Raw genomic sequence first — 26,567 nt, 5'->3', positions numbered from 1 at the left:
GGAATAATGATGGATCTGAATGCTAAATGCATCAGTCTGAGAGACAAAAGCTGTGTGCGGGACTCATAGTGAAGTGGGAAGTGGCGTCTGTCTCCAGCAGACCCACTTTCAGGAAACGCTGGCACTGTAAATATGGGAAATTTAGTTTTCCCATTTTCAGGGACTGAGATAGAATGGCTTACAGTAAAGGGACTATTTGTTTACTCACCTAATCTGTAGGACGTTTTTCTTCTGAGGAACACACATTTTTTAAATGTGTTTTTGGTCAATACTGTGAAAGTCCCCATTGACTTTCATTGCATGGACTGCAACAATTGAAAACTTTATCAAAATATTATTTATCATATTATATTATTTATCCAAATATGATTGATATATTATATATTTTCTTATGTGGTCTCCAGAAGAAAGTAAGTCATACAGGTTTAGAACGACACAAGGGTGAGTAAATGTTAGAATTTTCTTTGTTGTGTGAATTATCCTTTTAAAAAAAGGCCCTCGAACCAAGGTCTCACCTGCTCAGAGTAAGTGTCTAAGGATTTGAGCAGATTTAACCGCAAATGTCTAATACAGTGTCTACCATCTGAGCTGTGAGACAGCACGGAGCCAGGCACCCTAGTGAAGTAGAGCAAAATACCACAGCCAGGAAATAATTAAAAATTCAATGGGCTTGAGTGACACAGAAACCCTCAAGGGCGTGCCTGCCAAACACAGTTTTTAGTCTTCCACTGTCAGCATTTTTCGCCCTCCAAAGAGGATGCTGAAACAAGTGGGGGCCATAAAGAGAATGGAAACTCAACCACGCTGAGAAACACTAGATGGAAATGAGACAGGAAACAAAAACAAGGCCAAGAAGTTGAAAGAAGGTCATTGTGCTTCTGACTGAAGTTATTAATGAAAAAAAAACACAGGATCAAATTTGTCTTTTAACACCTTCTCAGTTTGATTCAGTCCCTCTCTGTTAACTGATATTTACGAGAGGGCATTGTTACTTGAGCTGCTGAAGGTGTTGGTTCAGCCTCTCTAGAGGGTATAATTTCTAAAGGAATCCGGACTTGATCAGACCTGAAAAGCCCAATGAGCAAAGCACACAAGATAGGATTATACAACGGCAGAATACCAAGACAGGAATTTAGGAAGCGTTCATATATTCCAAAATAATTTTTTCTTGTTTCATGACCTTTTGAACTGAAATTAGAAACATAATATACACTGATCTGAATGCTATTTTGACTTGAGACCAATAGATTTTATTTTTTTAATTACGTCCGTCTCATTGTTATTCTGTTCCATGTCAGTGGGGCTGTTTGATGTTTCAGAGCGAATTGATGAGGCACATGATGACGCATATCGACACAAAACTCATTCGTTGACTCACCAGGGTCCAACTTCTCACCATCTGTGAGAATCACGTCGGCTGCCCTGCCTTGTAAAATTCTCTATGTGGACAGACACATGCAAAAGATGCCTACATAAAACCAACTTCCCACCAAATAAATCTCCAAGGTATTTTAAAGGGGAGAAAGGCAATGAACTTCTGACCTGCAATAGAGGGCTGTGGAGGAAGCTGAGGAGCTCAGGGGCATCCAGAGTGCCTTGCCATGTCTCACCCTTAAAGGCAATTAAAAAAAAAACTAAAACTCCAACTTCCAAGACTTTTATGGCTGCCAGATGGTGGGGGAGTCTGTGTGCCCCTGGACCCCTTGTCTCTGGACTTGTCTCAAGCTCTAGTAAATCCAGCTGACCTCGCCGAACTGACCCTAACTCTCTATCTACAGTAGCTATATATCTAGCAGAATGGCTATCTGTCTATCTATGTATGTAATCTATCTATCTATCTATCTCAAATTATTTCTTCACTGCCCTCATCCAGGTCAAAGGGAGTTTACAAGTGCAAGATCACCAATAAAAAATCAATTAAAAAAAATCAATCAATCAATCAATCAATAATATTCTCTGCTGGCTATCAATTCAAGACATTAGCTGCCTCCACAACCCCCGAAAAAAAGGTACTGCCATCAGTTCCACCCTCTTACCTCAGCTGCCATTGCTTTTATTTTCTGGTGGCTGGTGTTGTTGTTTATGTCCTGTAATTCAACCTGACCTCCCAACAACCCTGGCCAGGGGCTTCCAGGGCTATTAGGGGAGCTGGGACTGTAGGCAATTCAAGTGACAGAGGTTAACACCCCCCTCATTGAGGCTACATTTACACAACAACGTTGTGATCGAAAACTGAAAAGTTCTTCCCTTGAATTAAGTTTCATGTATACACAACAATGTATTCAAAACACTTTGCATTTACACATATCGGCAAAAATGGTATATAACGTATGCCAGGCCAGTAGTTTCACCTTGTTAGTAAACAGTACCTGTTGCTGTGTGTATATGATGCATCTCCGCTGTTCATTGTAATATTGGTGAAGTAAATCCACACTTTGAAGCCTTAGCAAACTCTTAAACAGCAAAAACAGTACCATATACTCCGCCATTGTTGTTTATGTTTGTTCATGCTTGCCTTTAAAATCGACACATACTGTGCACATGCATGACGTCACCGTTTTTCAAGATTCCTGTTTTGGGGGTTTACAATTAAACAACAATGGAGGCGGTTTCAAAAACTTTGAAACCCTTTTTTAAAAATATGCATTTTCAGTCTCCATATTGCCGTTGTGTTGTAAACAAACAGGCAAAATGCATAAAAAGTTTCCTGTTTTTGGCTGAAAACATTGTCGAGTAAACAGCCCATACGCTGATAGGGCTGCTGTAAAACACAGAGGACTGGACGTCTTCTTTTCCCTTCATCCCAATGACATTAAATGGCATCACTTGGGTCTATTTTGAAGCTATGTGTATTAGCTGAAACAACTTGAGGTGGCCTCCTGTCAATCTTTAAGACAAGTCAGCTGCTTAGAAAGAAAAATAACGGGATTAGAAATAAATATTTTTACGTGTGACAACAGAAGGGCCGAACTCTTTCTGATCTAACAGGGTTTGATACAAGCATTTGACCAGTTTAATCACCAACATCTGACTGAAAGCAGCAAAAGAGACTCATTATCCGTGCATTCTTGAAAATCCCCTTGGGCTTTGATATGCATAAATATGATTACCAACACCATGTGCCCTCAGCCTAATCCCTAATCTTCCTTCTAATTTCTTCAATTGTTTGATCTTAAGTCACTTTCATATTTTACAGGCTAGCACTCATTTAGCGTCTCACTCCACCACGGACAGAAAACTCCATATTCATGAGAAGCTTTAATTGAAAGAACAGAGGTGAGCCCTAAATTAGCTTTTTGTGTCAGCCAGCAGGGACAAATGCAGCTTCAGCACATTTTCTTCATATTCTCTGGAGGAAAAGAAGGAGAGAGATGTGAAAGGAGGAGAGGAAGAAAGAAGAGAGTGATTAAAGAAACTAAACTGGTGGTGCTAAGAAGAACGGATATCATACATAAAGGCCAGTGTGAATCTCTTATTATCTAAATAAAGACGCAATCCTTCCAAAAGACACCTTTTTGGCCCATTTTCAGTAAAAATCAGACAGGGAGGTTGTTTGCAATCCAGGAAACGTCTCCCACTTTCTGCATGTGCAGCACTTGGTTTCCTTACTGAATACTGAACACTTCAACGGCCAAAGCGGTCTCAGGTTTTTCTTTAGGCCTTCTGCAAGCAAAACACAGCCGAGGCTTGTCAGGAATTTTAATGAAAATACAGTGTTGTAAATGACCTTGAAAAACTGGTTTTAAAAAAATAACAATGGTGGAGATGCGAAACGTATTTCGAAATCGGCTTCATGAAACGTTTCATTAGTGCTCCATCCGTCTCCAGAGTTGTTGTTTTTTTCTGTGTTATATGTGTGATTTTCAGACCAAAATTTTGGATGAAGACAACTTACATTTCTGAATAGCCAAGAATGGCCTTGTTAACAGACACTGGTATAAAAAAATAAATAAAAATTGAACCCCACATAACAAACCCTCCTAGCTGTGCATGTCCCTGGCAGTTCCCCTCATAAGGTTTCACTTTCCTCATAGGATGAGAATGACCTCAGCACAGTAAAAGCAGACAAGGACTGCTCACCAGATGTGAGAGGAGAAAACGGAGAGAGGAGGGAGCGCAGAAGAAAGAGAGATGGAGAGAGTGCAAAAAACATTTGCCTGAAGAATTTACTGCCAACCCCAGAGGAGTCCTTTGATTAAGGCTTCAAGTGGAGTTGCAGGGGTTTCTGGGATATCTCAGGAACACTTATCCAGTGGTGAGGATGGTTAAGTGAAGAAAGAGACAGCGACAGCCAGAAAGAGAAAGTTTGGTAAAAAATGCATTCCCAACCAAACTCCCCATTGTACCTTCAAACCAACAGGTTTGGCCCCAAACCCCCTATAAGCAAATGCCAGTGTCATTTTACACCCCTGTGCACCTGCCAGGCACACAAAGGGCCACTTCCTCCCTCTGTCTCTGTCCAAGGCCCCTGATCCCATTTAATACAGCCTGCACCACAACAAAGGGAGATAAATTAGGGAGAATGCTTGATGATAGGGTGACTAATCCATTTGGAAAGACTAATTCTATCAGTGCCCCATACAGTTAGGACCAGCTAAAATGTGTGAATTGAGCAGCACGTGTAGCTGCAGATTTGCCAGTGACCGTTTTACAGAAATGCCTTCATGGCCATTTTACTGCCGTCATAACTCATACTTGCAGGGTTTGACCCAGATATTTCTTTCCAATCATACCCAGTTTTTATATACATGTCCTGTGGTAAGAACTTACATAAAACTCCAGACAGAGATAAAACCTCTTTTGTTAGTTTGTAGACAGGCCCTGAAAAAAAAAAAAAAACCATGGCAAAAAAGTAGCGTGTCCACATACTCAATTATGTGTGCATATGTATGTATTAACTTGATCAAAAGTGACATAATTTTTTTTAAATGCTGTTGAACTTTCTATTTATCTATAAATATTGAAAAAAAAAGCAATAATCAGCACAACTGTTTTTAACATTCATGGTAAGTAATGTTTCTTGAGCACCAAATGGCTGCTGAAAACTCTACTTTGCCATCACAGGAATACACTGCATTTAAACCATATTAAAATATAAAACAGTTATTTTAAATAGTAATATTTCTCAACATTACTGTTTTTTTTATTTTTATTTTTTTTTATAAAAACTGCATTAAAAATATTAAGAAATAATAACAACCACTGTATGTTTTATATAACGTCACGTGTGTTTATTCTAATATATTATATATCATATTAAATTCTATAATTATATTAAAATATATTATATTAATAAAAAAAAATTAAAAAGAAGTGTACAGGAAAAAAGACCTTGGATAGCTCATATGACAACTGGTTATGAATCTATCACCTCTACTATGCATGCTGGGCGAATCTTTTACAAACTGACTTCGCGTCTACCGCAAATCAAAGCTGTGTGCGTCAGTCCAGTCTCACCTTAATCTCACATTCCTCACTTCATTCACACATAGCCTCTTCAGCTTTTGCATGCACTCCTCAATCCTAACCAAAGTTCCAATAAATCACAGCCTGCTGTAGTGCCGTAGCCCAGGTGAGCTGATGTCTCCACCAGAAAACAGCCACAGACAAGCATACAAGACCACTATATGGTCAAGCCAATTAAGCCAATGCTGCCTGAAGGAACAGTGATTACCCTGTTTATAATGATAAGTCTCAGAGCAGCTCCGCTTTTTGAATGAGAAGTTGTAAACTATATTCTTGTCCTCTTTGACTACAATAGCTGGTCCCCAGTTTAAGGCACAGGCCTGATAATAGCTAGGTCATTATGGGATTTCAGGCTGCTCTGCTCTGGCCTGCCCGGGCTCAGGCTGCCCATGTCTGTGGTCACTGGTGCACTATAAATAAAAGCAGACACTGAGTACAAGCATGCTATCACATTGCCCTACAAGCCAGAGAGAGAGAGAGGGAGGAAAGTCACCCTAGCCAGAACATTTTCAGCTGCCATTACTCCAGTCTTCAGTGTCACATAATATGCAGATTTTGGTGCTCAAAATTCATCATTTATTATTATTATTATTATTATTATCAATGTTCAAAACAGTTTTGCAGCTTCATATTTTTGTAGAAAGCATAATATAATTTTCAGGACTCTTTGATCAATATAGCAACATTAATTTGAAACAGAACATCTGTAACACTGTAAACATCTTGCTGTCATTTTTGATCAATTTAATACAAAAAACCTTGGATTAGTCTGTTTTATTGCATCGGGACCAAAATGTCTATATTTTAATGTCTAGAATATGCGGAGCTGACTGTACCTCTCCCGTGCATGTCCTGCTCACTTCAGCAAAAGAGAGAGAGAGAGAGATAGAGAGAGACAGAGAGAATGGATAGATTAGAAAAAGAGAGAAAGAAGCCAAGGCAGAGCACAGCTGAGTAATTGAGGGTGACATGTCTGTAACAACACATCAGGCTGTTTGAATAAAGCCCTTTCCTAAGAGAAATGGAGAGAATAGAGAAAGAGAGACAAGTGATGGAACAGATGCTTGGAATTAGAGTAGCCAGTGAGGGGGTGTCATCCGCAAAAAAAAATAAAAAATTGGAAAGTGGCAGCAGTTTTGGTACTGGATAAATAGTCCCACACAAGCTCGCTGTGCTTTATAGAGCGAGGAGGCAGCCGTCCTGAATGCGTTTGATATGAGCTCTCGCTCCAGGCCTCACCGTCGCATTGCTGAAGGCTCCAATAGCAGAAATTGAGTATGTGTTTAACAGCACACCACATTTCTTTGTGCTCGCTTATACCTGATCTCCAGTGCCAGGCAGAAATCTGGCACACACTCAAGCCACTGGGGGTCTGCTTGTTGGTTCTACTGAGGAACATAGTAGAACGAGTCCTTCTCCCTTCTGTATCCTTTTTACTGTCAATTGCTTTATTCATTGGATTTGATTACCTTTTAACCATCAGAAGAAAAAAAAAACTGTAGTTGATGAATGAGAAAAACACTGACATTCAATCAGTATCCACTGGCTACAGCATTTGAAGAGGCAGCCAACAAAACCGCAGCGCATGCTTATAATAAACAGAATATTATTTTCCATTGCTGTGGATGCTTATATAGTTATGGTTATAGTTATCTTTACAGTTAGAGTTCTTGGTGTGAACAGGCCTTTTTACATTTAAGGCAAATGTTTTGAAGCTTAAACATTTCAGTACCCATTGGTTGTGACCACAGGGCAAGTGAATGATGAGAGAACTGATTATTTTCAGGTAAACTATCCCTTCACGCAACTGTAGATTCACTGCATGTATTATGTAGTCAATTTGCTGTAGCGTGGAAAAGGGAACATTTTTAAATATTAAATATAAAGATTTTTACTGACTAAACATGTTACTTCACAGCATTAGTTTCAGAAAGCTGCAGTACAATAAATAACAATACATTTTGATATTATATATAAAAGCAAAAGAACTTTCCGTTTCTGAGAACGCCATCTTGCCGAGCGCTCCAGAAGCAGTTCTGAAACACCATGTTGTGGTGGACCATCGCAGCGAGTGGAAAATGGAGGCCTTGCCAGCCGTCTGAGGGCTGGAGGAGTGAATCAGCCTTTCTGGAAAAATCTGAATGTGCCTCATAACCCAAAGCCTCAAACACAGGGAGGGCAAATGCAGGAAAACCTCCATCCTTGCACCACCCAGAGAGCAGGAGAGAGAGAGAGAGACAGACTCACACTCATCCGAAGCCGAGGCACAGGGAAATGGAGGTTATGGATCAGGTCATCCTGACATCATGATTTTTTTTTTTGCAAGGCTGGGACAGAGCTTTGTATTCCTCAATAACACAATCACTATGAGGAGGCCTGGGTACGAGTGTTGCAGAGACTTGTTTGTGTATGTGTGTGTGAAAGAGAAAGACCGAGCGAGCAGTGAGTGAGTGAGCATGAGAGAGCTGGCACGCTCTCCTCAGCCCACCAGCCAGGAAGCATCAAGTTCTTATTTAGCACAGGAAGAGCTGCTTTGCTTAGCAACTACACTGACTCTCCAATCACAGAAGTTTTCTGAATAATGCTGCTTGGACGTGGAGGAGGAGTTCACTCCGTCTGAGGAGTGAACGAGAGGCCACAGGCTCCTTAAAAACAACAAAATCCCTATTTTCATAAAAGACCCAGACTGCTCACATTTAAAAAAAAAAAAAAAAAAAAATTGGAGCTTTTCAATGTGTGGTTTATAAAACTCATAATTTAATTAACAGGAACAGTTTACCTAAAAGTGAAAATCATTATTTACTCAACCTCATGTTTTTGCAAAACTATAAAACTTTCTTGCTTCCATGAAAGATAAACAGTGTAATTACAATGAATGGGGAGCGATACTTTCAAGCTTAAAAAGGATGCAAAAGCAACATAAACGCATCATGAAAACAGCCCATTCAACTTAAACACACTATATTCAAGCATTCTAAATTCCAACAGCTTTACATGGGGAATGGACCAAAACTTATGTTGCAGTGTTAACTACTGTACAAGTTTTCCTTTCCAGTGGGCTATTCATTGGAACTCTGTGTCAGAACCAGATCAGACTAATTCACAAGAGAAGAACTCAGATTGGTTTTGCAAATAAATAAAAATAACAACAACTGACTACTTTGCTCATGAACAAGGGCAAGAACCAAGATTTTTAGTGAATTCTGACTTACAGTTGGGTCTATTGTATACACAAAGGTATCTAATGACTTTAGAAGACCTGAAATATAGTACAAGAGCTGTATGGTTTTAATGTTACTTCTGTGGTGCTTTTTAATCGTTATAGAGTTTGGCAGACACATTCAGTAATTATACTGTAAAGAATGGCCAGGATATTAAAAATCTCTCCTCTTACCTCAGCAGAAGAAAGTTAGTTTGGAAAGACATGAGAGCGAGTAAATAATGGAGAATTTTCCATTTTTATTCCCTTTAAGGTCTCAGATGGAAGCAGAGATTGGACAGAAAACAATGAGTTGGGGAACAAGTTTGGGAAACAGAGATACCGGATGGATTTGAACTCACTTCACCAACACAGCACAAGAACTCACATGCTCTAACTTGACCACAGCTCTTGACATTAACTGCTACTATTTATAGTATAAAATGATTTGAAACATTTTAAAAAATAAACTTCATTTTAATTATGCATGGCAAAAATATTCATTCTTCCTCATCGAGGCATAACAGCAGTGTCAATTTATGATGTGCACAGAAATGACCAAGCAACAGTTGTACATGTGCACTTAACAATGCTATTTGAACATAAGAATAAAAAAAGTACTTAATTTGAGATTCATGAGCTTATCCTCATGGTAGCTTTGGGGGCGGTCAGTGGGAGGTTTGTAGGCGAGAGCAACATGCCAGTTTGTCATATGGCACACGCACGCAGACTGAAGCTGCATCATCCCACAGACAGACCCTGAGGAAACATCTTTACCACACAGTCCTCACCCTTCTCCGAGCAGTTCTAACAGAAGTCGACAGCTGTAGAAAGTAAATTCACTCAAGCATGTCTCAGAATTCCAGATTCTTTCAGCAGTGGTTTTGTTTGATGTATTTGTGTAAAATGTAATTTTAAATAATCACTGTAAGCAAGACACAATGCAAGAATAGGCAATTGACTGTTTGGTTTCCTCGCCATTTCTTTTGGCTGAAATAAATCTGGTGCATATTTGTAATTCAAACACATTCAGATTAGGAATACACTCCTTTAATATTCCTAATTAGTTCTGGCTGGCCAAGAGTTAATTGAAATTCCAAGTCGATTACATAAAAATGCATCCTCCAGCTCATGAGGATGGATCAGGGAGGGAATACGAAGTCGTACAGGGGTGTGCATCTAAGTGCAATAGATACAACACTGAATTAAAGCTACATTTAAGCCATTTCCATCGGAATGAAACTTTTTCAAACTGGGCTTTGCAGAGCAGTTACGGATTAACGAATTTGCAAGGGGATCAATTAAGGCACTGGGTTTCTTGCACGGTGGCAGCTGTCTACTTCAGGATTTTTCATCTCCAGAGCAGATGGGTTGCCATATTAATCATGAAGCTGATGATTATTGACTAAGGGGCCTGATCTGAGAAACTGATCATAAAACAACACCACCATCATTCTGCCATCTGTTTCCAAAGACTTGTGGAAGTGCCAGCCTGCGCAACTCTAAACCTTAACCGATGCCGTCATCAGACATCATACAGCCTTTACTCACAAAACAGAGGCCTGATTCAGTGACATCAGTGACAAATCAACACTACACCGCTTCCTTGTAACACATCTACACGCTTCCTTGTAATACTATAAACACTGATCTATAGTAGAGATTAATTATATATTGATCAGTCAATACAACTCAGTATAATCAGTGATGCTGTCTACACTGGATGCAGCGTGCACTAACAGACAGTAGTTTAAGTCTTTGGTTCTTTTAGTTATGATGATTTTGCTCACATTTAACAAAACCCCACCAATTATCTCAATAATTTAGAATATGGTATCTAATATCAGCTAATCAACTCAAAACACCTGCAAAGGTTTCCGGAGCCTTCAAAACAGTCTCTCAGTTTGGTTCACTAGGCTACACAATCAAGGGGAAGACCGCTGATCTTACAGTGGTCAAGAAGACAATCATTGATCATCCTTCACAAGGAGGTTAAGCCACAAACATTCATTGCCAAAGAAGCCGGCTGTTCACAGAGTGCTGTATTCAAGCATGCTAAGAGAAAGTTGAGTGGAAGGAAAGAGTGTGGAAGAAAAAGATGCACAACCAAATGAGAGAACCGCATACTTATGAGGACTGTCAAGCAAAATCGATTAAAGAATTTGAATGAACTTCACAAAGAATGGACTGAGGCAAGGGGTCAAGGCATCAAGAGACACCACACACAGACGTGTCACAGAATGTGCTGAACCACAGACAAATGTCAGAGGCATCTTACCTGGGCTAAGGAGAAGAAGAACTAGATTGTTGCAAAGTTGTCCAAAGTCCTCTTTTCAGATGAGAGCACGTTTTGTATTTCATTTGGAAACCAAGGTCCTAGAGTCTGGAGGAAGGGTGGAGAAGCCCATAGCCCAAGTTGCTTGAAGTCCAGTGTTAAGTTTCCACAGTCTGTAATGATTTGGGGTGCAATGTCATCTGCTGGTGCTGGTCCATTCTGTTTTTCGAAAACCAAAGTCATTGCACCCGTTTACCAAGAAATTTTGGAGCACTTCATGCTTCCTTCTGCTGACCGGCTTTTTGAAGATGCTGATTTCATTTTCCAGCAGGATTTGGCACCTGCCAACACTGCCAAAGCACCAAAAGTTGGTTAAATGACCATGGTGTTGGTGTGCTTGACTGGCCATCAAACTCACCAGACCTGAAGCCCGGGGTATTGTCAAGTGGAAAATGAGAAACAAGAAAACATGAAATGCAGATTAGCTAAAGGCCACGGTCAAAGAAACCTGGGCTTCCATACCACCTCAGCAGTGCCACAAACTGATCACCTCCATGCCACGCCGAATTGAGGCAATAATAAAAGCAAAAGGAGCCCCTACAAAGTATTGAGTACATGCAAAGTAAATTAACATACTTTCCAGAAGGCCAACAATTCCCCATTCTATTTATGACTTGCTGACACAAAATTTCAAACAATTTTCCAACAGTCGCTTTCTCGCATCCAGTGTAGACAGACTTTAACTGATGTGCCACAGTCCCACACTGTGTAAGCAGAGATGACTGAGGACAATTGCGAATTATTTGCAGATCCTAAGTACCACTGTTAAATAGGGGTGCTCCGATCACGATCGGCCGATCATTAATGCGCATCTCGTCAGTAAAGCCGGTTTTCTAATCAGCGGTTAATTCCATCAGGTGCGTGATTTCACATAGAGCAGCTGTTACTACACAGAGCCGTTGTTAACTGAGAAGATGGGCCAATAAACGCTGAAAATTAACGTGATTTGCGCATCTTCTCTATTAACAACGGCTCTGTGTAGTAACAGCTGCTCTATGTGAAATCACGCACCTGATGGAATTAACCGCTGATTAGAAAACCGGCTTTACTGAGGAGATACGCATAACGATCGGCCGATCGTGATCGGAGCACCTCTACTGTTAAACATATAATCTTGCAAAATGTGTGGTAAATAGAGTAGCCAATAGTAAATAGTAAATAGAGTAGCCAACGTGCGATAGCAAATCTTGAAATTGATAGTGAAACTAAAAAGTGATCGCGCATTCAAAAGGGGGGCAACATTGTGGCATCGTCTATCGGCCTGACCCTACTGCAAAAGCACCATAAAAGCATCATGAAAACAGTCCATTCGACTCATGCACTATATTCCAAGTTCTCTGATGGGAACAGGTTGTGTTTACTGTTAATTCTTCACTTTGACTCTATTATTTACATTTGTGAACAAGATCAGTCTAATTCACACAATAACATTGCAACTTTCATGAACCCTGCATGGAGGGTAAGGGTGGATATTGAGATTTTTAGTGAACTGCAACTTACATTTCTTCACACAAAAGTATCAATAGACTTTGGAAGACTTGAAATATAGCGCAAGAGTTGTATGGACCAATCATGCAGACTTGCTCAAAAAACAAATGCCTAATTTAGTGACATTCGTTGCCAATTACATCCCAGTTAAAAGATCAACATTATTGTGGCACCAAATCAACATATCACATCAGTAGATGCATTTCATGTTGGCAGCAGACACAGACAAAAGTCTATAGACTGATTACCATAGAGGCATTGGTCGTGCAGCGTACACCAAAACAAAGCCAGAGACACAATGAGAGCTGATGGCTTGAGTAACAAAGCTATCCGGAACAAAAGAGGCGGCAGGTCTTCACCCCAGCATCAGCCAGTGGAGAGCTCCAGCTGACGCCCTTTAAACAAGAGGTCACACGGCAGAGAATAGAGGGCACAACCTCTGAGAGCCCCTGACCACCCCCTCACCTCTATCCCTCCAGGGAGGGGATAAGACAGCATCTCTTGGGGACTGTTAAGTCATCAAGGCGCCCTTGTACATTTCAGCCAGTCAAAGAATAGGCATCAGAAAGTGGATTTGGACTCAGCTAAGTCAAACCCCAGGTAGTCACTAGCCAGTGTTGTTTGAGCGTCTGATTCTGAGCAGCGGGGGTTGTTTGCCGGCTGCCGGGATGTGGTATGGACTTCGGATGAATAAGTAGCACTTGCTTTGTTTGGGTGAAGGGGGGTGGGACAAGCGGATGGAATTGCTGGCAGTCTGGATGCAGAGCAAGGGGCAGTGTGGCTGGTGGTTCGCAGTGTAGGCCACAACGGCGAGGTCAGCAGACAGATGGGAATGGAAATGAGTAGGCCGTGCGCTCATTTAATCTTTTCCCCACAGCTGATCCAGGCATTATAGATGCAAACTTGCATGCACATTGCGACCTCCATCCCCCAGCCATACACATTTATTATGGCCGTTGCCACCTTGGGTCGGACACTCAGTTGATTGGTTTTGTCTCAGGTTGGTTGTCATCTGCAATTTGATAAAGTGAGTGAGCAGAACAAAGAGGAGTTTTATACCCCCCCCCCCCATTTAAAATCTTTGCAGACCCTCTGTGTCCAATATATTACACAACAATATTCTCACTGGAGTCTTCATTTCTGGCAGGCCAATGCACATGCACTTGACATATGTGTTTTATGGGAAAGTTTAAATTCCAAATAAAACAATATATTACACAGTCATTACATTTTGTATCAATCCATTCAAGTTAGAACTGGAACGAATAAGTAATATAATGATAAAATAATATAATATAATAAAGATAATTTTACAATTAAATAAAAAATAATAATCAAGTTGATACAGAAGTAAGTTAAAATGTCGCTTTTAAGCTATTTTTATTGGTCCTAATATTGTTTTGGGAGTCTCCTACAATAGGTTTAAATGCATGCATGGTCAAAAAACACTTTCGTTTTCTCAATATATGCATTTAATTTGACCTAATTTTCCAGTGATTGTCAAATGATTCCTTTGAAGCAGATAAAAAATTCAGTCTCTATAAACCCCTCCTTTCCATGCTCTCCTCTTATTGGTCAGATGTCCCAGTCTGTAGTGATTGGTCTATGGCGTACAGCAGTGTCGGAAATTATATGCCTAATTGCCTATTTCAATAGTTCTGTATTTTGAACGCTCTATAGAAAATAAAAACATCATCTATTATGTATCATACTTACAGGTTGTGATTCAGTGGAGGAGCTGGTTCAAATAAACAGGATACTCATCCATCTTTCAACAGCAAGTGTTTTGTGAATGCCGCGTTGAGCTCCCCGAGATTAGAGAAGCAGGCCTCAGTAAAATGACGTGTTTGTAGGTGAAGTCATGTTGTTCGCAGCCGGCCAACATAGAACATAGGCACGCATTATGCATATGTGTTATTGCGTGACGTGTAGCCGTCACAGAAGTGGGATTCGAATTACTAATGACTCATTTCATCTGTACAGAGTCAATTCTTTATTTTGGGATACAATAACTTTATTAATCATGCACTTTTAGCTTTTTCAACTTTGCAGATTGTTGACATTCACATAAAGCTACAATACACACTGCATGAAAGGCAATAATGCAAATGGCATAATATGGGCACTCAATCATCTAATTAAAAGAATAAATATTAAAATAAAGTGTATAATTAATTTAAAAACTTTTTTTTTTTTTTACAACTATTAAGAATTTTTAAAAGCGAAATAATATAATAATGAAATGATGAAATATTAAATAAAATATTATTAAGAGTAAACTATTTTTCAATTTTTACAAATATTTAAAGAGGATGACACAGGGTTAACTCATGAGGTCATACTTCTTATATGAATCCATAAAAATTGGGCAAATAAATTGACACTAAGGCAAACAGTGATTAGGTGGGATGTTTCGCTACCTATTTATTTTCATTGTATTCTTCAGTCTCTTATCAGACAACCATCTGTCCAGCTGAATAACCAACGGCCGAACACGATTGGCCAGACTGACTGAAAGGAGAGGGGGTGGGGTTGTTGGTTGACTGCCTTTTTAGGGAGGTCACATCATGGCCCTTTGACGGCATGTCAAGGCCCTGGCGGACAGGGGCGACAGATTCTTAATGACAACTCGCCACCCTCTCCCTGTGATCTACCCCATAATGTCAGCCAGTCCACACAAAGTCTGGATGCAGTTTTAAAAAAATTCAGATCAGAGATATTTTGTTCTGATTCACCTTAGATAAAAAAAAAAAAAAAATACAAAATAAAATAATAATAATAAAAACGCAAACTCGGTACTGCTGCAAACAAGTATATTACATAAAAATCCTGAGGATTCAGAAACCTAATAACCATGGCGACCAGCCTCTCATCAAAGTAATATTTGGAAGCAGCAATTCTCTAAAAAGCATATTCTCTGCAAGAGACCACAAATAGCAAATATTCTCAGTTAGACTGAAAAGTTAAGTTTATTTTTTAAAAATAAAGGAAAAAAACTGAATTCAATTGAACTGAGGTTAGGTGAAAAGTGCTGAGTTTAAAAATAAAAATAAAAATTGTAATACAGGTCCACCGGTACACAGCTCCCCACGGACCCAGCCAGCATGCTAACTGGGACACCTCTGACAATGAACCATTGAAACTGCACAAAATTCACACTTCTGTATACATTACGGCTACAAATATAGGACAGAGAATAACTGCACAGAAGACGCCACATTTCTTTAGCCTAATGAGAAGCAAGGCAAAGCGTAAACTAGCCACTCAGCTTCCATGTGACAAATAAAAGTCAACACCTTTCTCCTAGAGAAGCATTCGTTAAATACACAGGACACTGCATTTCTGAAATGTGCCCTGTCTCTCACATTTCCAACAGTAATGAAACTGCATTTGCCACACCATGCATCCCAAGGCTGCCGAAGTGACACCATGGTAACACATATATATATGTGTGCAGACCCATTAGCACGATCACACTCAACAGCTGCTGCGTGGAGGGAGCAGCCAACCCGATTCTCCCGTGCCTTTGTCCACTCGCCATGTCTCTGACCCTGGCGTGGAGCCTGATCAGACAGTGGGAGACCCAAGGGTAGCACTGACCCTACACCAACTGCTTTTTGGAGCGTGACTTCATCTCCAACCTGCCCCCCACCCAAAACACATACACAAAACAATGTCCTACACAGCACTCTTATCCTCCTCCTCCTCCACTACTGGCTTCCCCAAGCCTCCCCATTTATCTCTGGCTCCCACAAAATACACAATTGAGGCTCCATTTGTCATATGCAGATGCCCCTGAGTGCATCCAGAGGCACAAAACAAATGCTTTTGGGGGGCTGATTGGGGGCAGGACAACGGCTGGCTGTGCACCTTCATTTCAAAAGATAGAATTAAATTCTGATATTACATCATAAATATATGCAGTATGCAGTTCAGTGGTTCTCAGCTGTGACCTCGAAAAGTAAAGAAAAAACAATGCTAAACTAATATGATATAGTGCATAACATTTTTTGTAAACTCCCAATTATTTTTTTAGATGCCAAAATGAACATGCTGTGTAATTCAAAAATAAAGGGTGAAATTAGGAAAAGTATGGTTTGTATTTTGTATGGTGAAACTGAAGAAAAACATGTTAGACATGAAAGATTTTTGGTTGATTTGGCGCAATAAACAATTCTGGTAAAGCCACTACAACATACCCAACGTAAAATTTGGGTTTTGAAGCAAAACTTGTTGAGATGCACAGCTATAGACAGTTTTCAGAGGTGGCACCTTGTGTAATAGGAAAGTTCAATGTAAGTGCATGAGTATCAATAAAGTAAAATACACACAAAACATTAAATGATTATATAACACCGATACTTTCTTTAAATATTTGGGACGTAAATATTCATAATTCTGGAGTACAATAGTCCAGATTTCGATTTTCATAATATTTCAGTGCATCGTCAAGGGTTAAGCTCACCTTGTAAGATGTCTTGTGCTTGTTCCCCAGGTCAAATTTTCCTTTTAACTCATTGAGGAGCTGTTGCAGTGTGCTGCTCTCCTCTTTGTCACTATAGTCTTGATCCAAAAGAATATAAGCCCTCCAGTTGGACGAGTCGAAGCCCCAGTGACAGGTTCTGTTCTCCAGCCTTTTATGACTGTGCACCACAAACTTGTGCGTCGGATACATGAGCCTGCAGTCCAAGCACTGTATGCACGCCGCGCTGGGGCTCGTGTAGAGCTCTGGCACGAACAGACCCTTGCACTTCCCGAAGCATTCGTGATAAACTTTAAAGCTCTTCTCCGTTCTTTCCAGCTCGATGGAGCACGACAACTCTTTGTCGACGTGTGGTGGGAACGTGCCGCCGTAGATGAGGGCATTGCAGAGGCGCTCGGCGTCCGTCTGGGTGATGAGTCCGCATGAGGGGGCCGAGAAGGGCAGGATGCCCATAACTTTAAGGATCTCCAGCTGGTCCGCCGTGCACCGGGAGCAGTAGATGTGGAGGTCGTCGCACACCGAGTTGATCTGCTGGAGAGAAAAATCTCGCAGGACGCTGTTGAGGATCTGCGGCAGGCAGAGGCGCTTCTCGCCGCCCACCACAAAGCACGAAATGGTCTCCCGCTCCAGGACCGTCTCGCACCTCTCGGTGGAGCGGTCGGACGGGATGAAGAGGGGCCCCGGCATGACCGGGGGTGTCTGCGCGGGGAGGTTCACCATCACCTCGGCGCTCTTACCGTCCTTCTTGAACAGCATGTCCTGCTGCCACCGGGCCGAGAAGGCTGCCGGTCCGCCGAGGGAGCTCATGGAGCTCAAGTGAAACTGCTTGAGAGTTTGCTGAAGTCCTGGATGCGGCTGAAAGCTGGAAGCAGCCTCCATGTTTAAACCCGGGCAATCTGATCACAACAGATTCGGTGAATGTGAACAGAAAGAGTCGCAACAGTCCATGTCAGTTCGGAAAGCGTAAAACACCGCCTTGTAATCCATTCAACTGTTTCATTTTCAAATCTTAAATCGAACCAGAATTTCCAGCGACGAGAAAATCCTCCCTAAAGTGTAAAGTTTTGAACGAAATGTAATTTCCAGTCCGCCTGTTTCACAGACCCGGTGCAACTCACGCGCAAAATGTGTGTCTTGTGTAAAGCTCGTCGGCGCAGTTGCCTCCGCTTTACTATGAGAGTGTGCGAGCCTCCCTCCCTCTCTCTCTCTCTCTCTCTGTTTGTTTGTGTCTGGTTCAGTCATTGAATTCCTGCCAAGAATGTGACTGACTCCCCGGGCCGGCTGTTCCGTGAACAGTTCTTCCTCCCCCCCGCAGTCTCAGCAGCTGCAAAAGCGGGAACACTACACGTAGAACCACAGCGGCGCATGCAGCGGGAGGAGGAGGTCGAGGAGAGGTGGAGTTTACCTACAGCGGCTTAAGTAACTTTCATTAACAAACTTTAAAGGTCACGAACATTCAATAAACAGCAAGAGCAGTAGTTTATGCACATTTGAATATCAGTGTATATGAATCAAAGTATCGTGAAACTAATGTAGCCTACATTAAATCTCAAAAGGGGTTTGTTTTGGTCCCCTGAATACATTACCCCGCTTATTACAAGCTTATTAAACGGCTAGCGTGATTTCACCAAGTACAACACGTTCCTTGTTGATCCTGGAACAACATTCCAGTCAACCAATCAGAATTGATATTTTTGGACAATAATGTTGATCCAGGAACATGTCTTACTTGGCAAAATCACAGAGACCCTTATTAAACAATAGACCTATATAATATAAGGAACACTACACTATTAGGCATGTTAAAATATCATTGTTATTAGGAGCAATGAGAATAAAACATTACCGATAGCCGTAGATTCATTCTAATAATAGCAACAACTAATAATCATGTCAAAGCTAATCAAATAATCAACTTTAGCTATCAATTCTAAAAATACAACCTACATCGAATAGAAATTTACAAGTAAAATTTTGTCTGAAAAGTAAATAGCCTACCTCCTGGGGTCAGTAAGAAAAAAAATGTATTGCTTAAGGACACAGTAAAAACGTTGCAAAAAAAAAAAAAAAAAAGAAATCTAACAAATGCGGTTGATTTATAACGTTCTATTATTCAAAGAATTCTAATGGGGAAAAATGTATTATGGTTTCCACGAAAATATTTAACAGGTTTTCAAAATTTATAAGAGGAAATGTGAAACTGAACACTGGAATAATGGCTGTTGAAAATATATATTTGCCTTTCGTAAATTACATTTTTAAAATATATTAAAATAGTAGTTATTTGTAATCATATTCAGTGTGATATTGCTTCATTCTGATCACTTTGACAAAAAAAAAAAGTTATGACAAACTTGACAAAAAAAAAAAAAAAAAGAAACAACTGTAATTTGAAATTTTCTACCTCAAAATGTCATTATGACGAATGTTCTAAAATTTAATAATAATGAAATCTTGGTTCATGAAATTATTGACTGTGTTAAACTCTTGGGGGCAACTCATGAATGCGGTTTGATTTGGCTTCAAATACCTGTCACAGTACAGACCCGTAAGTTTGACTCCAACACACAAGGTGTCTGAAATGTGGAAGAGAATGTAAGTGAAAGTAGATTGGGAAAATAGGCTAAATTTAATGATAAATGAAGAGGGAAAAATGGTCCAAAAAAGTTGTCAGTGGTAGTGACACTATACAATTTCAATAGGAAAAGATAAATTGTTGTTTTAAAGGAATAATTCAAAAATGAAAACGTTTGTAATTCACTCACCTTCATGTCGTACATCCTACCACATTCACTCTGCTAAACTAGCCACAAAGTCACATATTGAAAAGCTGTTAAAAGTTACAGCTCGAAAAGTGCCATCAAATCCATTGGCAGCAACTTAATGTGGTTCAGACGATTCTCAGCCACTAGGTGGCGCTACAAATCAGTACACAGTATTTCTCAATTTAAAGAACCACAAAGACAGACATAGAAAAAAGATTTAAACAATTTTATTATGTCCCAAAAATAAATAAATAAAATACAGATATTTTCTGCTTTAAAATTTGAATTGCATCAATTACAAAATCTTATGCCTTTTGTCAAAAGTAAATCTTTAGATAAGCCACACCTTTTACCAAGATTCTACACCCTATAGTGAAATTATTAAACTGAATTAAAACAAATCCGTTTTGGCTAACAACATATACTTATTATTGAAAGTTTTCAATCTGCAGCATGATGTCTTGTTTGTCCCATCAAACTGCAGGTGGAATAAGCCCATCTTTAAAAAGCTCATTTGCACATCAGTAATTAAGTGTTGAGTCCCCCAAGGTGCATTTTCTTTTGATATCCAAACCCTTCTTCTTATATCACTTATTAGAATTTTACTTTAATGTAAAGTTTGTTCTACAATAACATTAAATAGTCCTATGAGTTTTGAGAATACTTTAAATTTCATTAAATTTCAATAAGTTTAAATGCTGCACCCGTAAAATACAGTGAGCAATACATTTTGGGGGAAAAAAAACAGACAAAGTTGCAAACAGAACAGACACGATGTTAACAAACACATACTGAAAAAATGTATTACATTATTAATTGGAGTGGTACTGAATAAATTAGTTGGAATTAAATCTTCTATTGAATAAATTAATTTTCCATCCCTGCATTTCATGGCCACAACAATACAATATCAAGTTCAATGTATTATATATTCGGAGTAAAAAATAAAATAATAAAAAGGCAGAAAAACTAGAACATTCAGATTTAAAATAATATTTTTATATAATTTTAAAAAAATTCTATTTTTTTTTGGCAGTTATTTTCAAAAACAGTAACTAGAATGTGGCATTTCCAACATTTCACCCAAAGTCTGATGGGATTCTTCAGTTGTAATTTATTATTTTACAAGAATTTGTTTTGTATTTATATTTTGCAAAGTACAGTGGAGTTCTCTGGAAGTAAACGGTGTAGTTCTTTGGGAGTTCAAAGAACCGTGTATTTCTTGTTTTCTCTCTCTCTCCCTCTCTCTCTCTCTCTACATGCTGTGGCATTCATATTCCTCCTCATAGAGTTTTAAATAAAAAGTACAATACACTACTCCAATCCATTCTTCAAATATAAAAAGTTCTGTTAAAAAAAAAAACATTCAAATAGGCTTCAGTGTTTTGTCCATGAAGCACTGACAGCGCACATTCATTTGGCAGATTTTGAGATACATTTACAGCTCTCAGAAAAATTTCTTTTTCCACAAAGATGAATCAACATTTCTCGAACAACCCTCAGATGCAAACACTCAACAAAATCCATTGATTGAAATCATTACACTACTTCTGTGGGTAGTTGAGGGGGCTTGTCCTCATACTGTGGTGGTGGGGTCAGCGGTTCAATAGCGGCTCTACTCTGTTCAGGGTTTTGGATATTCAAACGAATATCCTTCATGTGGAGTTTCTCAGACTTGATCCTGCGCACTCTGAGAGGTCGGAGGATGCGACTGACCCTGCTGCTGCTGCGAGTGGGTGCCGCAGGTTGGGGTGCGGGGCCAGGAGCTGGCTGAGAGGCCTCTTGGCCATTACCTTCTCTAGGCTGCTGGCCTTCATTTTCAACGGCACCAATCAGATCTTCATACGAGGGCAGCTGGTAGCTCTGTCGCAAGTTGCTCTGCCAAACAGGGTACTGTCCACTGGTGACTGCCTCCTCATAGGTGGGGACATCAAAGTTGGGTGCTGGCTCATCAGTTGATCTAATATTATATATACATAGAGAAATGATGACATGAGTTGCATGCAGGTGAACATTATATCTGGTCAATAGGCTTCACCTGGATCTGACAAAACTATGGATGCATGAGGAATCTCACCAAGGCTGCATTTTTTAAACCAAAATAATTTAAAAACTGTAATGTGCAATATCATCATTTCAAATAAATGTTTTCTATTCAAATATATATATATATATCCTTATAACATCATAACATCAGTGCATCCCTATACAAAAACCCTTTCATCCTATCGGAACACCCCAGAGAGAAAGTTTAATGAGTATAGAGCAGTACTCACTCCTCATCCTGATCTCTATGGACTTGATCCACATAATCAGCACCGCCTGCACCTGTAGTTTCCCGTTGTCTCATTTGCTTCCTTTGCCGTACCCGGAGACATACAGCAAGGAGCAACATGGCAATACCAGCTCCAACCAGCACAAATGCAACAGACGATGTCTTCCCTTCATTACCGCTGTTACTTCCATTATTCGGGTTTGTAGCATTGTGAAGTGGTGTCATTTCAGAAGGGACAATGCTCCACACGATCATGACAACACCGAGGGCCACCAGGCCCACCCCCAGTGCACAGAGAGCATACTGGGAGCCTGAGCTACTGTCCTCTCTATTGGCGGGTGAACGCCTGCTCCCTGAACACAGAGGGTGCCCACTGGAGCACATAGCTGTTAATGCTCCTCTTCAATACACTTACACCTGGAAAGGGTGGTCCAAATGTGGAGGATGCGAGTAGCACTGTGACATGAAAACAAAAAACAGACACAACTGTTAGAAACATTTAAATGAGGAGGAAACACTTCCTGGAAATGGTGCCCAATTATCAGAAGAAAAGTTTTTTTTCTATTTCAGATCATTGGAGACATTATGAAAATGCCACTCTAGAGGCCAAAAGGATCACCATGTATAGACATTATAAAACTTACTACGACTCTTCATAAAACATTTTGTATTAAGTCATGTCAGACTCATATTTGACCTTATAATTTTTAATGCTGCAAGTCGATCTTCCGATTAAATGACAAGCTTCTCTCTATGCTGGACTTGTACAACTATTTATTCCACTACAACCCTGCCCGCCCCTTTCATCTGTAATGAGCGCTTACATTTTACACTGATCACAGATCATGATGGTCGTAAAATGCAGTATTTTATATTGTTTCTTGAGGTTAGTTTATAAAGTTCTTAACATTTTTTTTTCACCAAAAAGATCTTTCTTTATTTATCTAACAGCAGTATTGTTCTTGTGATTGTTGGACAGACATGAGTTGTGCAGAACACGCCTCCTCGCTTCACTTCTGATTTGAAATCTGCCTCATTAGAGGGATAGAAAATAATAATTAATATTTTAAACTGGAGAGTTAGCTCCGACTTCTGAAACTTGCAATATGTTTTTAATGTAGAGTAGCCTTTTATACGTGTAAATATAAAGTACATTTTGATTCTCCAATGTATTACACCTTTAAACTAAATTACAAAAATATAGGCCAGTAATCTTTCTGAGAGCATTTAGTACTATAAAAAAAAAAAAAAAAAGATACTGAAAATGGCAGAAATATGGTCTAAATTGAAGTACAATGATTTTTCTTTGATACAAAGGGAAGGTGTTGATCAAAGTATTATAGTGGGAGCCATGGTTGCTTTTTAATGTTGAACGTAAAATCAGTTTTGTCGCATTTTGTGCACAACCATAAAGCCTGGCAGAAAATACAGTGCAACTCCTTTAGCCGGTTTATGATTCAATAAGGCTTGTGCAACAAGATGAATCCCGTCATTCTGTACACGACACAGAAAAATAACTGACACAGATTGATCTGAATTTTGTTGCACAAGCACTAAAAAGATTTTTGTTTTTTGTCAGGATGTGATAAAAACAAATTAAAGAAACAGAAGAAATGTATTAAATTAAAATGAGGATTTCTAAACTCCTGAAATGTGAGCATCATTATTAGAGATTTCAATTAGTTATAAAATAAGTGCATTAATGATAATATTTACAAACACTTCCATAATCTTTACAACATCACTGAAAAACAAAACAAAAAAACGATCACCTAAACCTGATCCAGTGCACAGAGGTTAGACTGCTGCTGTACACTATCTGTTGCCACGACAACACAGTATTGTTCACTTGTGAATGTGGGCACTTCACTGTGCTCAAAATGAAAATGGGAAAGGGTGTCATTTTAGGTAAAAGGTACTTTAAATTCACATTAAGACCGAGCAAACAGCCTCATCTATTAGCAAAACCAAATTTCCTGTAAGTGAATTCAATTTATCCTTGCAAAATGCTAACAATTTTATGTATATTTATACAAAACGTTTTCTTAAAACATTTCCCCATTACAACATGTAAATACTTCTGTACATTTTTTGTAAGTGTGCAATGAATAGTTTCAAAAATAATATGAAACGGTTTACAGATGTTTGTGGTTTTAGAATTTTTTTGGTGTTGTGCATTTTGTGGATATGCATGTTTTATCTTAAGGTGACATTTTGAGCGGCTTTTATGATCGTTTTACATTATGTGTTCAGGTAGACCCGTAAAAAAAGAAATCACAATTGCAGGCTTTGTGGGAGCTTTCAGAATGACTCATCTGCTTGTGGGTGTCATTTATCAGAAGGGGAAGAGTAAACGGTCAGATAGGTTTTATAATGTTCACATTTCGATTTACAACAAGTGGCTTGATGATAAAAGAAATCAAGGATTCTGTCATTCATATTTTGAGAGGCATGAGGAATGGAGATGGAAAGAGAGACACAAAGAGAGCAATTGCCTGTTTAGAAACAAAGTGAATAGTTGGAAAAAGCCTTGCATGTTTGGGGCACTAATAAAAACAGGTTTTTCACAGAACAAGACAGGACAAGAACTGCAACATGTGCACACTAAATATAAATGACTGGCAGGAGGAGTCTTATTCAAATGGATTTTTAATTCATCCTCAGGAAAGAGATGCTATGAGAAAATTACTCCTCTTTTTTTGCACAATTCTCATCTTAAATGAAAGCAATATATTAACCACATGCAGATTTGGGTACGAGACACGTCTACAAAGGAGTCCAAGAGAGAAAAGAACATTAAATTCTGGTCAAAACAAAAGAAACATAAATTAGGGAAATATGACAAAAGACCAGGAAGTCCTGTCCTGAAGTAAACAGACACTGAACCACAGGTCACTAAATGCCCCATGACCTTATCTTATCTTATCCTTACAGAAAAGGCAGAATTTTTACATAATAATTTACTAAAATGAATTTGTTGCATCTATTGTGTGACTGAAATATGTCCTGAGAGCCTTATTCTTGATGAACTAATTATAAAACATAAAAAACATATTTTTGGAGTAACTTTACAACTTTTGAAATGAATTACAAAGATGAGCTTTAAACCAAAACCCCAAAGATTGAGAGAAACCAATGGAAACCTCAGACTGAGAAAGCAAGACATGAGGTTAGAAACCAATCTTTTAGTTTGAAAGTGACCATGAGTATTTTCATTTGTTTTTTTTGTTCAATTAATGAGCTATAATAGTGATGTATAATTATTCAAAGTGGTTAAACTGTTTACAGATGTATGTGGTTTTAGAATTTTTTTTTGTGTTGTTGTGCATTTTGTTCCTTCTTAATTCACATGTCTGAATTATATTAGATTGTCTTGTTTTAAATGTAAAATAAGATGAACAATATTTAAACAGTGCAATCCACACACAGTAAACTTAAATACACTTACAGCTTTAACAGTGATACAAGCAGACATTATGGTTAACATGGTAACCATCCTACCTGTAGTTACCACCAAAGCATAGTACTATTGTTACTGTGGAAACCACATCTCACACACACACACACACACACACCTGATTCTGTAAGCTTCTTACACTGTTTGGACGAGATATCATTATAATTTATAATGATTCGGATTTAACAGCAAGTACTATAGTAACCTTGGAAATCTGCCGGTCACATGGTAAACCTTTACAAGGGCAACGCTAGCAGATCGTATTTCTGCCGTTTTCCAGCGTCATTGTTTACAGTACAAACCATCCTGGGAAAATTAAAGACTTTAAAAAATTTGTTTTAAAGATTAAAATGACTGACCAACTGGAAATAGTCCAGCTGGGGAAAATATACTATAATTTCACTAAAAAACAAACAAACAAACACACGCTATGACATCTGATGTGAAGATTGAGCGACAATTTTACAAACAAATGTGCACTAAAATACGATAAAACATGAATAAATGTGTGAACGGACCTGTGTGAATGTCATCTTACTGACATGAAACTAATATCACGAAGAAGATTCCGACTATAATTCACGATATTTTTAAAGTATTAGAAAAAAAAAAAAAAAAAGAATCTTTGTAAAAGTGACGTCCAAAAGACTCTCCGGTGTTACTTTCTGTGAGCGAAGTCAAACATCTCAACGATGCCGAATAACGCCAAACGTGGAAAAGAGGAAGAAAAAAAGGAGAAACTAAAGTTTAGGGCCTAATTTATGTCCCGCGGAGATTAAACGCCCTTCGCTCCTTGTGTCATCATGACAGTACCTGAGACAGGTGTCGCTCCCAGCCGCAGGTGAACCGAGCCTCCACAGGATCCTTTCATTCAAGGGAAAAGCTGTATGGATACTCTAACACCAGTCCCACTCGCTCTGCTTCTAAACTTTGTGTGCTTAATCGGAGACAGGAACTTTGTTCAAAATCAAGTCGAGTGCTACTCCTCATTTGTAAAGAGTTGAGTAGGACGCTTGGTCCTAATGCGAGTCGTATTTCATAGAGAAATAAAACAGCTGATCGTGGTCCTACAAGCCGGAATTCCTTGGGAGTTACCTAC

General features: G+C 39.2%; 2 protein-coding genes across 2 annotated transcripts in view; both read right to left on the bottom strand.

The window, feature by feature from the left end:
• The window catches only part of LOC128022288 (ski oncogene), a 31,618-nt gene extending 13,346 nt beyond the window's left edge, over nt 1-18,272 (bottom strand). The window contains exon 1 of the mRNA XM_052609670.1: nt 16,954-18,272. Coding sequence (XP_052465630.1) covers nt 16,954-17,850 — 897 coding nt within the window. The 5' untranslated portion in view covers nt 17,851-18,272. The remainder of the gene's footprint in view (nt 1-16,953) is intronic.
• Nucleotides 18,273-19,947: 1,675 nt separating this feature from the next.
• Nucleotides 19,948-26,486, bottom strand: LOC128022287 (transmembrane protein 51). The gene is made up of 3 exons (XM_052609669.1): nt 26,282-26,486; nt 22,013-22,467; nt 19,948-21,696 (listed from the first exon to the last, which is right to left on the bottom strand). Exons 2-3 carry the CDS (start codon nt 22,393-22,395, stop codon nt 21,276-21,278), a joined length of 804 nt encoding a protein of 267 aa, XP_052465629.1. The 5' UTR covers nt 22,396-22,467; nt 26,282-26,486; the 3' UTR covers nt 19,948-21,275.
• Between the last annotated feature and the right edge of the window lie 81 nt (nt 26,487-26,567).

This window comes from Carassius gibelio, chromosome A11, assembly GCF_023724105.1.
Source record: "Carassius gibelio isolate Cgi1373 ecotype wild population from Czech Republic chromosome A11, carGib1.2-hapl.c, whole genome shotgun sequence".
NCBI classification, from domain to species: Eukaryota; Metazoa; Chordata; class Actinopteri; order Cypriniformes; family Cyprinidae; genus Carassius; species Carassius gibelio.
Note: the sequence above shows the minus strand (reverse complement) of the source record. Positions and strands in the feature narration are given on the sequence as shown.

Excerpts from the sequence above, each read along its gene's own strand:
- LOC128022287 (XM_052609669.1), bottom strand. The coding sequence starts at position 22,395 with ATGTGCTCCAGTGGGCACCCTCTGTGTTCAGGGAGCAGGCGTTCACCC. Across the intron at positions 21,697-22,012 it reads CATAGAGATCAGGATGAGGA|ATCAACTGATGAGCCAGCAC; the intron begins GTGAGTACTGCT and ends ATATAATATTAG.